General features: G+C 33.4%; 1 protein-coding gene across 1 annotated transcript; it reads right to left on the bottom strand.

Annotated features, from left to right (window-relative positions):
- Positions 1-1,952: 1,952 nt before the first annotated feature.
- LOC139498290 (uncharacterized) lies at positions 1,953-6,388 on the bottom strand. Its single transcript, XM_071286653.1, has 2 exons — positions 4,648-6,388; positions 1,953-3,189 (listed from the first exon to the last, which is right to left on the bottom strand). The coding sequence occupies exons 1-2, from the start codon at positions 4,918-4,920 to the stop codon at positions 2,182-2,184; spliced, it is 1,281 nt and encodes a 426-aa protein (XP_071142754.1). The 5' UTR covers positions 4,921-6,388; the 3' UTR covers positions 1,953-2,181.
- Positions 6,389-11,071: the final 4,683 nt, after the last annotated feature.

The following is an 11,071-nucleotide window of genomic DNA, read 5'->3' as shown; positions in this document are numbered from 1 at the left end:
AATGACTAATGTCTTATGTCTACTGTTATGAATTTCAGTTAAAATAAAATTATAATTGTAAATACTAATGTTACGCTGAGGAAGACTTATGTTGTTAACTTTTATGAAAGTTTGTTAACTTATGTTAGAAATAATAATATCTATTTTTATGACTATTTGTAATTTATGCTGACAGTAATAATATTGTATATATCTTGTATGGTCTTTGTCATTTATACTGGATAAGCATTGAAAAGAGAATTTGAGGTAAACGTGTCAATGCGATTGCTTAAACAGACCAGACATATATAATAAATAAAAATGAGAGTATGAATTTGTACATGTACATCCATGACACATCAAACACACAAGAACACAATACTGATGGCATACAAGGGCTAATTCAGTCATTTTTACTTTGCTCTTTGTATGTTAAGAACCCTTGTTACAACTCTTTGAGTAGTCCGTAGGTGGCCTGTTGCAAGGCAAATTTTCTGTCCCTATCCAATATACCCTAATTTTCCAGTGGCAGTCCAAATTTCCCCGACCATCATCCCGATTGGCCTCTATTATGACACGACCTAACTAATGTGTTTATTGTTTACTTGTTCTCGTCCTGAACATGCATGAAATATTAGCCACTGGACGTTAAGCAACCAGCAATCAATCAACCAGCCATTTTAAAAGGGGTCCCAACTAAGAATAACGGGGAAGGGGATCAACTATATTTCCCCATTCATATGCATTGTTCTTCCAAACAAAGGAGGTACTAACCCCCGCCCCTCTCCCCCGACTGGATCCACCACTGGCATACGAAGGTCTACATACAAATCTCAATGTAAATTTTAAATGTGGAGTGTATTATCCATGTGGTTGCTGCTGTCATTATTGTTTTTTGGTTTATTGTGTTTTATCAAAATGTTTTTATTGATGTTAATTTGTGATGTCAGGACAGTTCCAAACTATCTATGAGATATTGGATTTGCTAAAACCCATCCCTTTATGGTATCCGGTCTGAAGGCAGAAATTAATTTTTGAAGATCATACAGAGAGGACTTTATTACCCTTATCGCTATCAGTATTTCTTTTTTATACATGAACACCTGCTCCAATGTTTGTTTTTTCCGTCTTTTTGATGTGTCGATACCTCCTTAACAGTTAATACAAACAAGAGTGCACACACTGAAATGTCTCGCCTTCTTTGTTAATCATTGATATTTCCATACACCAACTATAGTTGACCTATTGCATATAGTATTAGAAAAATAATCCAAAACTCAAAAACTGAACTTTGACCACTGAACCATGAAAATGAGGTAAAGGTCAGATTATACCTGTCAGCTAGACATGTATACCTTACAATCATTCCATACACCAAATATAGTAGACCTATTGCATATAGTATAAGAAAAACAGACCAAAACACAAAAACTTAACTATAACCACTTAACCAAGAAAATGAGATCAAGGTCAGATGACACCTACACATTGGACATGTACACCTTACGCTTCCATGCACCGAATATACTAAACCTATCGCTTATAGTATCTGAGATATGGACTTGACCACCAAAACTTAACATTGTTCACTGATCCATGAAATGAGGTCAAGGTCAAGTGAAAACTGTCTGACGGGTATGAGTACCTTGCAAGGTACGCACATACCAAATATAGTTATCCTATAACTTATAATAAGAGAGAATTTAACATTACAAAAAATCTGAACTTTTTTTTCAAGTAGTCACTGAATCATTAAAATAAGGTCAAGGACATTGGACGTGTGACTGACGGAAATTTCGTAACATGAGGCATCTATATACAAAATATGAAGCATCCAGGTCTTCCACCTTCTAAGATATAAAGCTTTTAAGAAGTTAGCTAACACCGCCGCCGTTGCCGTAGCCGCCGCCTGATCAATATCCCTTTGTCGAGCTTTCTGCAACAAAAGTTGCAGACTCGAAAAAAAAACTAGATTTACAGTATGAATATAGTTTTAATCAAAAGGTTACACAGGATGCATATATACACATTATATATAATCTCGGTAAAATATCAACCAAAATCATATATTCATATGCAAGATCATAGATGTACTTCACGAAAGAAGTGATTCATGAAAAAATGTATACAATTTGTACATTACAGCAATTGATCACACAATTTTAAAGGTGTACGATAAGTACGTAAATGGCAGAAATACATTTAAATATGATTTGCATCATTGTTTATAGTGTTCAGTGGCGTTTCGAGCAGCCTTCGACGACATCTTTTAACAGCAGGCCTTCTCAAACTCTCATTTATCTTCTGAATTACCGTATCTCGAAAGTAGTCCTCCTTTTGGCATTCAGGATAAAACATGGTGGTGTAATTGCTTACTACCGTCTTTGTGTTTGGGCTTAACCCCCTTTTTCCGTTCACACCACCTCCGTTCCAGTTATATAGTTGTCTTAGGTTCTCTGGACCAAAAAGGTGTGGTTTCAATTCTCTTATAACAATTGCGGCGAAGTTTCCTGCAGACTGTGACTTCCCTTTCAGCGTTAACAACCTGTCTTGGTCAATTACCATTCCAGCTGGATGGGCAATGGTATGTGTTGCTTCACTTCCATCGTCACTGTCTGCTGGTGGTGCAGACCAGGGTGTCTCCTGCCTTCTTCCTCTCCTAGACTCTTCATGGTGAATGTCATGTTTGGCCTCTAGAGTCTTAAGTCTGTTGTCGATGTCTGTTACTTTCATGTTTAATCGTGTGACCCCTCTCAAGATAGTGTCGAGGACATGAAACACCCTGTGGTCATCAGGAAAGATCGATCGATGGTTTACTGATGGTGTTGCTGGTGATGGTGGTTGTGGTGATTGTAAGTGAGGTTGTTGGTGCACTATTATTTGTGGTGATGTTGGGGGTGATAGTGGCCTTGGTCTAGATGTGGAATTTGTTGTTGGTCTAGAAGTGGGATTTGTTGTCGGCCCTGAGGTTGTTGGTCTAGGGGTGGGATTTGTTGTAGGCCCTGAGGTTGTTGGTCTAGAGTTGGAATTTGTTGTCGGCCCTGATGTTGTTGGTCTAGAGGTGGGATTTGTTGTCGGCCCTGAGGTTGTTGGTCTCGAGGTGGAATTTGTTGGACTTAGGGATACGGTTGTTGGTCCCGGTATTGATGATTGTGGTGTAGTTGGAGGCATTCCCCTTGACAAAACTTTGGCTAATGGTTTTGTTGATTTCTGAAATATAATAAATTTTTATTTAGATTTTGTTTTTACAATGCCAACGTTAAACAGATTCTATAACCGTTCGTTATGTGTAAAGAGAGAAAAAAAAAGAAAGATCAAAACTGTTATATACTTAAAGAACAACTATCAATATTTTACCGAATACCAGTACATCTAGGTTTCGACATAGGGGTGTCACCTTTTAATCGGAAACAAAAGTCTGAGAACTCGTCAAATTAATTTTCGCTAATTTTAAATTACTTGAATAAAGAGGGTATCTACGCTGTACGGGTTTATTGGCGGATCCAGGACTTTTCACAATGGGTGCACTTGATGCATTGAGAGGATGTCCGCTACAGTCGTGCTTCGGATTTTTTCCCCCAAAAACAATAAATGTTTGTGAGAAATTCCATATATTATTTTTAAATAGGTGACCCCCAGCCCCTCCCCCCCCCCCCCCCTACCCCGCTCCAGACATATACATGCAGCGGTTTACGATGTCATATTGCATGTAAATATATTATTATATTATTCTGAAATATACACAAAACGTAAAAGTGAATGACTGCATGGTATTTTTTTTTTTATTTATATGTCACCATAACTCAAAAGATAAACAAAAACATAAATCAGTGAAACTGATTGGTCGGAGGCGGGTTATTTGGAAGGGGCATAACTCTGAATAAAAATATATAAAAGTTGCGTATTAAACAAGACGTACCCCCTCTGCGCTCCCTATCGACTCTGGTACACGTTTTTAAATAATATTGATATCTTACTATGTCAAACAGACAACGAACAACTATAGTTTTAATTGTGTTGCTTATTGACTGTGATTATAATTATCAAAATTAAACAAAATCCAGAAATACACGATTTTCTATTTTGTATAAAATCCAATGACGTAAAAACCACATATCTCTTTATTGGTACGGTATCTTTTTGTAATAAGAAATCTTTACTAAAATTAGTCGGCTTTTGCTGTACGCAGAAAACAGATCTGAAGCCTTACGTTAAGCCTTTTTCAACTGATTTTTATATAGTTCTATCTTAAGTTGTACTGTTATACCACTGTCCCATGTAAGGGGAGGGTTGGGATCCAGCTTACATGTTTAACCCCGCGACATTATGTATGTGTGTGTCTGTCCCAAGTCAGGAGCCTGTAATTCAGTGGTTGTCGTTTGTTTCTGTGTTAAATATTTATTTGTTTTTCATTTATTTTTTCATATAAATAAGACCGTTAGTTTTCTCGTTTGAATTGTTTAACGTTGTCATTTCGGGGCCTTTTATAGCTGACTATGCGGTATGGGCTTTGCTCATTGTTGAAGGCCGTACGGTGACCTATAATTGTTTAAAATGTCTGTGTCATTTTGGTCTCTTGTGGAGAACTGTCTCATTGGCAATCATACCACATATTCTTTCTTTATACTAAATCAGCAATCGCAGTTTAATTAAATTGGTAAAATTTACCTTTGATGTTGGTTTGGGTTTTGGTATTTTTGTTGACCTTTTCCCTTTGGCAGGACGTCTGATGATTGGAAGGCTAGGGGAACCTGGAAGAGGAATCTCTATAGATTCAGCTGGAGATGGGGGTGGTGTTGGTGATCTAGGCGTTGGCTCTGGTGATGTTTGGCATTCTCTCTCGTTTTTCTGCAGCATCATCTCATTTTCTGTCCCAGACCCAATAACTAGGGCAGTGCCAATTTGTTTCCTATTGCCATACTGCACCTCATAGAGAACCATGTGCTGAATCTGAAATTATTTAAAATGAATTATGAAGTTAAATATCTATGGGCTTCTATGATATAATATTAACATACTAATATAATGTTTTTTAGGGGAGAGTGTGTAGTACGCGTTAGGTTTTTTTTTTTTTTTTTTATTAATTTTTTGGCGGGTTATCTCGATACTATAGGGATACAACTTTGCACACGACATACAGATTAGTCTTTATTTATCAATCTTTCACAGATATTAGAAGCACGTCATGGTTTGAATATATTAGGACCAATTTTAGGACCGTTTTGATAAACAGGCCCAGTACATTCGATTTTTTTTTAATGAGTAGTAATATACCGTTGCAATTAATGTACAATTTTCCTACATGTACATGTATAATAAACGAATTTAGTAATTATTGTCATTATTGGCTGGGAATATACATATCCATCCATTGTTAAGCTGCATATTCCCGTGCACTTATTACGTATACGACTTTCCGTCCTGATTGCGCATGAGATTTTTGCCACAACACGTTAATCAACCAACAAATTAAATTTGTCTATTAGAAAAATACTCAATTATGATGAAATATAGAAACTGAGAGTAAAAAGGAGATATATTCATTATTCAGACTTTATTTAATTCCATCAAGGCTTTCTAACTGATCCGTATGCAAAATGGCTTGTTTACTCAAGTTAAGATTTGTTCCGAACGGACGGATTTTTCAACACTTTCAACGATGAATTACGTTACAAAACGGAACCTTCAGTATAAGAATGTTTAGTAGTAGACAAAAGTGGACAACGCTTTCGAAAGGGGGTTTTGATCCATGAGAAAGCCACATCTTATTTTAAATTTGATCTGTAATTTCATTTACCGTTTTCAAAAGAAATAAATTGAATGGAAAATTTTACGACTTTGTGGAGATTTCTCAATTGGTTTTGAATATAACATAGTTGAAACAATACGGTTTTTTTTATGTTTTTTTTTTTGCAAAACCATATATGTTTATTATTTTTCAAATGAAACCGTCTGTATTTGTTTACCGAGTAAACTTGTACATGTATGTGTTTATTTGACTTTAATAAACTACCATCGCTAATCACCGTGACACGACTCTAATCAACACGCTAATTGGTAAAGAATAAAATCGTCGGTCGTGGATAAATAATACCATGTAACGGCGCTAGCCTGGGGTCCTGGCTAATCTTGTCAGTGACGCGCAGCTAGATTGGGTCGGATGCCAGGCTAGTAACGGCGCGTCATGATAATGGGAAATTGAGTTTTGCTTTCTATTTTTAAGTATCTTTCTCCTTTAGAAAATGTGTCTATAAAACTATGCAAAAAATTGTTCGAATCACTAGTTAAACCTATTCTCATGTATAATTCTGAATTTTGGTATATGAATTTTTATGAAAAAATAATAAGAGCTGAAAGACGAGCACAAATTAAAGACATGAGTAAATTTGATGTTCTAGCAATGATTGATACATTGTAGTAGCCAAGTGGAGAAGACACATTTAAAATTTTGCAAATATATACTGGGGATTAGTAAACAATCTGTCAATATAGCTGCAAGAGCAGGACTAGCTCAGTATTCCATATATGTCTTTATTAAAGTCAATCATTGAAGTACTTAGCAAGAATTTCTAGTGATGAAAATAACCCTTTCACTAGTAGCCAGATAAAAGTCTGAAACGGTCATTTTGGTCTGATCAAGTCTTGATCGACTTAATTTACCGCTAGAGAAATACGTTGAGACTTTTCAGATTTTAAGACATTGTTCAGATATGTTATGTCAAGTCTGTTCAGTCATGTCCAGTTAATCAAGATGGAAGGCTCTAGCGTTCAATCAAGTCTGTTAAGACTGTTTTGGACAAATTAAGACCAATCATAAAAAGTAACTTTCAAAACTTTCAGATCGGGTTAAGATCCGTTTAGTGTGTTAGAATGATATTAGGAGTTACGCCCCTTTATGTGGATGATACATTGTATTATAAATGCTAGAATAAAAAATGTATATTATTTTGAATTATTAAACATCAAATCATTCGTTGGCTTTTTATTTCTGTTGGTCTTTGTTTAAGGTATAAGAGAATAAATTATGTATTATACAGTTTTGTTAGCTTGTTTTGTTGTAGAAATAAATTATTCGCCAATAACTGTTTCTGATTTTATTTTTATTTTTTTATTTTCTGGTGTTAATTTATGTATTTATTTACTTATTCTTTGAAAAAAGTAATTGCAAATTTTTGACGTAACACTAACAAAAGAGTGACAACAACATCTTATAAATTTCATACGTCCAAATCACGTTTCTGGATTTTACTTCATCTGGAACGATCAACGCAAAATACAAGTATTTTATATGTCAGATAATTTATATCGTTAATTTCGTTATCCTCATCAGGCCGCATCAGGGAACCATGTCTCTGATTGAACTAAGCTTCTAAAACTGCTCTAAGGCCGTGAAGTGAGAGTGTTAAAACTATAAATAACATACCATCGGAAAGAGAAGGATGTCGATAGGTTTTACAGAAAAGAGAATGATCGGCTATAAATATGAATAATAGAGAAAATGGAAAAAAAATATAAAGAATGGAGAATAATAAGGTGCTTGAATATAAAGAATTGATAATAATAGACAAAAAGTATAAAGAAAAAACCCGGCCTACTAAACATTAAAGAATACAGAAATCACGAAAGGACCCCCCCCCCCCTCCAGATCCTCATAGATTAAAACAATATAACCTAATTTTAAGTTCAGCATCGAGTATATGTCTTAGTACATCTTTTTGTAAATGCGCTTATCCTTTCTTTCATTTGAATAAAAAAACTTATTTGATATAAAATATGTATTTATTTGTTTTTTTCAGATTGCACTATTATAAATAATTCTTCTTCGTCTTCTCCTTCTAAACTGTAAAAGTAACGCATGTATGCGTTAATATTCGGTCTATAAAGATTAAGTTCGATGGCACGTTCCAATAATCCAAAGGTAATAAAATCAACGATCCATAAAATAACGTGGCAATTACAATGGCTATTTCACAGTTATATCATACGTTCACCTGTCATGGTATCATACATGTACCTCCGTATGTGTAGTATAAGGTTCTAAATCATTTTTGATAGCTTCTTTTTAACACTATTGACGACATTGTTTAAACTACATGCTCATGTCACAAAACCGCAAATTTAGTATAGTTAAAAAGACAAATGATATTGAAAATGCTTTTTTTCTATCAAAAATGTATGGTCGTATATTTGTAACTCTAGGTGTTTACCTAAAATGTATTGAATATGTAAAAGTTGAGATTTTTTTTTCAGATATTTGCCAAAAGAAACATTTTCCGAAAAAAACCCAATCCATATAATAACGTTTTGTCCTTTAAATCTTTTTTTGGGGGTCCGTAGAAATACCGCAAAAGACCCCTTTAGTGAGAACAAAAAATTGCAATAAGGACCTGATGGAATGATAAAATTGACACAAAGGACATTGCATATCTAAGTTAACGTTTTAGAAATAAATAATTTCAAGTTTTATAATCATATCTTAAGTAATTAGAAAGTTATTTAATGTTCTATCGAACGCGCCACACTCAGTTGATTGTAATCTATAGAAATTCATGTTCGTTCAACCATGACCCGTTTTGAATACACTAGTATACTTATTAAAAATGTATATATTATGTTATTTTATGTTGTTCTTGTTTTTTATGGTATAGTTATTACTGCCGTATCTATTTTGCTTTTCTGTCTGCTATAGTTTTTACTTCTATGTAAAAGTGTATTTTCTACTTATTTTTGTTTCTTTTAATTTCGTTTGCTTGTTCCGTAAGATAACTTTTTAAAGTTTTCTAGTAATATTTTACAAAGATATTTTAAAATAGTAAAAAAAATGTATAGAGTTTGTTTACCAACACATACTGACATAGAAGATACACATGTTTCGCAAAGTATAACAGTTTATTACATTTTTGTTGAGCCTGCGACTTTTGTTGCAAAAGCGAGACATAGCGATCCACAAACCACAAATATTCACTTTGTGGTTAAAGTGTTTGAAACTCTAATAACTTTCTTAAACTATCCTGGATTTCTACTAAACTAGGACAGAAGCTTGTTTTTGATCATAAGATAGCTGAAAAAAAAAGAATTGTTTATCCGTATTTTTATTTATAACTGACTTTTTTGTTTTTCTGTAAGCTTATATGAATTCACTCTGTTTAATAAAAATCACATTTTTATGTCGGGGCCTTTTAATGATCGGTCGACTATATGGCAATGTTTTTCTCGTTATTGAAGGCCGTATTGTTGCCTATAATTGCTTTTCTACCTCAGGCATAGATTACCTTAGCTGTATTTGGCAAAACCTTTAGGAATTTTGGTCCTCAATGCTTATCAACTTCGTACTTTATTTGGCCTTTTTAACTTTTTTGGATTTGAGCGTCACTGATGAGTCTTTTGTAGACGAAACGCGCGTCTGGCGTATATACAAAATTTAGTCCTGGTATCTTTGATGAGTTTATTTGCTATAAGACGTCTATGACTATTTTCGACCTTCTCGTCTTATTTTTTAAATTACGTCATTGATGAGCTGATCACTACAACGTTTAAACAAAATATTCGTTCCCGTGAAAACTATAAGATTTGTTTAACTTTTAAATTTCATCGTGATCTCTTCTCAGGATATAACGGCTATCTGTATGTTGGTTTTACAGATTCAGATTCAATAGTTTATTAAAGTCTCACCACATACATACAAGTATAAACACAATATAATATCAAGTACACAATATAAAATTTAGAATGCATGTGCCATTCTTAAAAGAACTATGAGAGACTGTTGTATACAATTTTAAAACAACAGAATTAAAACATAAGTTTGTTATTTATACAAAACATAAAAGTGCAATATCACCATGCACATCCAAGGATAAAACCTGATACATTTTGTACATGTACATAATAAAAATAAGTGAAACAGTTTGATTTTTAACAGTATAAGATACTGTTTCGTCGTAATAAAATATTATTGCAGGTTTTGGCAACAGAACTACAAACATTTTCATTTTTGAACAAAAATATAAATTTTTCATCATCTGACAAAGTTAAAAACATATCATTATGTTGAATTATATCAATAAATAAAGACTGCCTTAAATCTTCATATAATGGACATGTTAACAATACATGTTTTTCATCTTCTATATTATCACAATTGAAACATAATCTTTTATCTAAATCTAATCTTTCGTAACGACCAGTTTCAATTTTTAAAGGTGCTACTCCACATCTAAATTTCGCAAATGCACTGCGATAACGAATAGGTATATTTTGCAACAAATATTGTTCAGTAGAGTATGAAAATTTAAACAATTTATAAGTTCTTAACTTATTTCCTTGACCATAAGAATCAAGCCTTATACTCCATTCAGTTTTATAATTATCAAAAATATTAACTTCTAACTGATGAATTATATTTTTATCCAGTATTTCCCAATGCATGTAAGCGAGACTTTTGTTAGCTTGATTGCTTAGTTTGTATATTTTACAATTGTAATTGGGATAATGTCCAATCAAATTTAAATATAATATATACAGATTAAAATGTGCCTCTACATTGTTTGAAGATGTCAATGTTATTTACAAAGCTTGAATTCATGTTTATACCAACAGAGCAAGCAAGCCTACCAAAATTTTACTCTACAAGCATTAGGAAATAAGCTGTAAAGTCGACAAGATAACAGGTTAATGTATTCAAGTGATTTTCAGAATTTAAGATTTGTTGCAATTCTAAAGTACAATGGTTAAATCAATCTTATCTTTGATGTGCCACATGGGCATCCCTATAAAAAAGACAGTCCATGTGTGGCCCATGACATTAGATATTATGCATGTCAGTGGATATTTTCTTTGTGAAGCTAGCACTAATAACCTATATTATTTACGTGTCTGAAATATTTTGAAAAGTGTAACTAAACTCTTGAACAGACCATTAATAAACGTCCATTGTGTGAATTCGGGATTTACACGTATTAAAAACTCTTCACTTTTCGGCATTCGAGAAAACATATATTTAGCAAACACTATTGAGGAACACAAATAAAAAATAAATTTAATTTGTTAATATTTGCAACTCTTAAACCCAGCTGATATTTTTTTTTATTTC

This window comes from Mytilus edulis, chromosome 12 (genome assembly GCF_963676685.1).
Source record: "Mytilus edulis chromosome 12, xbMytEdul2.2, whole genome shotgun sequence".
Classification (NCBI taxonomy): domain Eukaryota; kingdom Metazoa; phylum Mollusca; class Bivalvia; order Mytilida; family Mytilidae; genus Mytilus; species Mytilus edulis.
This window is presented reverse-complemented; position numbering and strand designations above follow the sequence as displayed.

What these genes read in the sequence shown, in the direction of transcription:
- LOC139498290 (XM_071286653.1), bottom strand. Translation starts at nt 4,920, where the DNA reads ATGGTTCTCTATGAGGTGCAGTATGGCAATAGGAAACAAATTGGCACT. An exon ending in AACCCAAACCAACATCAAAG is followed by an intron (nt 3,190 to 4,647) that starts GTAAATTTTACC and finishes ATTATATTTCAG; the next exon opens with AAATCAACAAAACCATTAGC.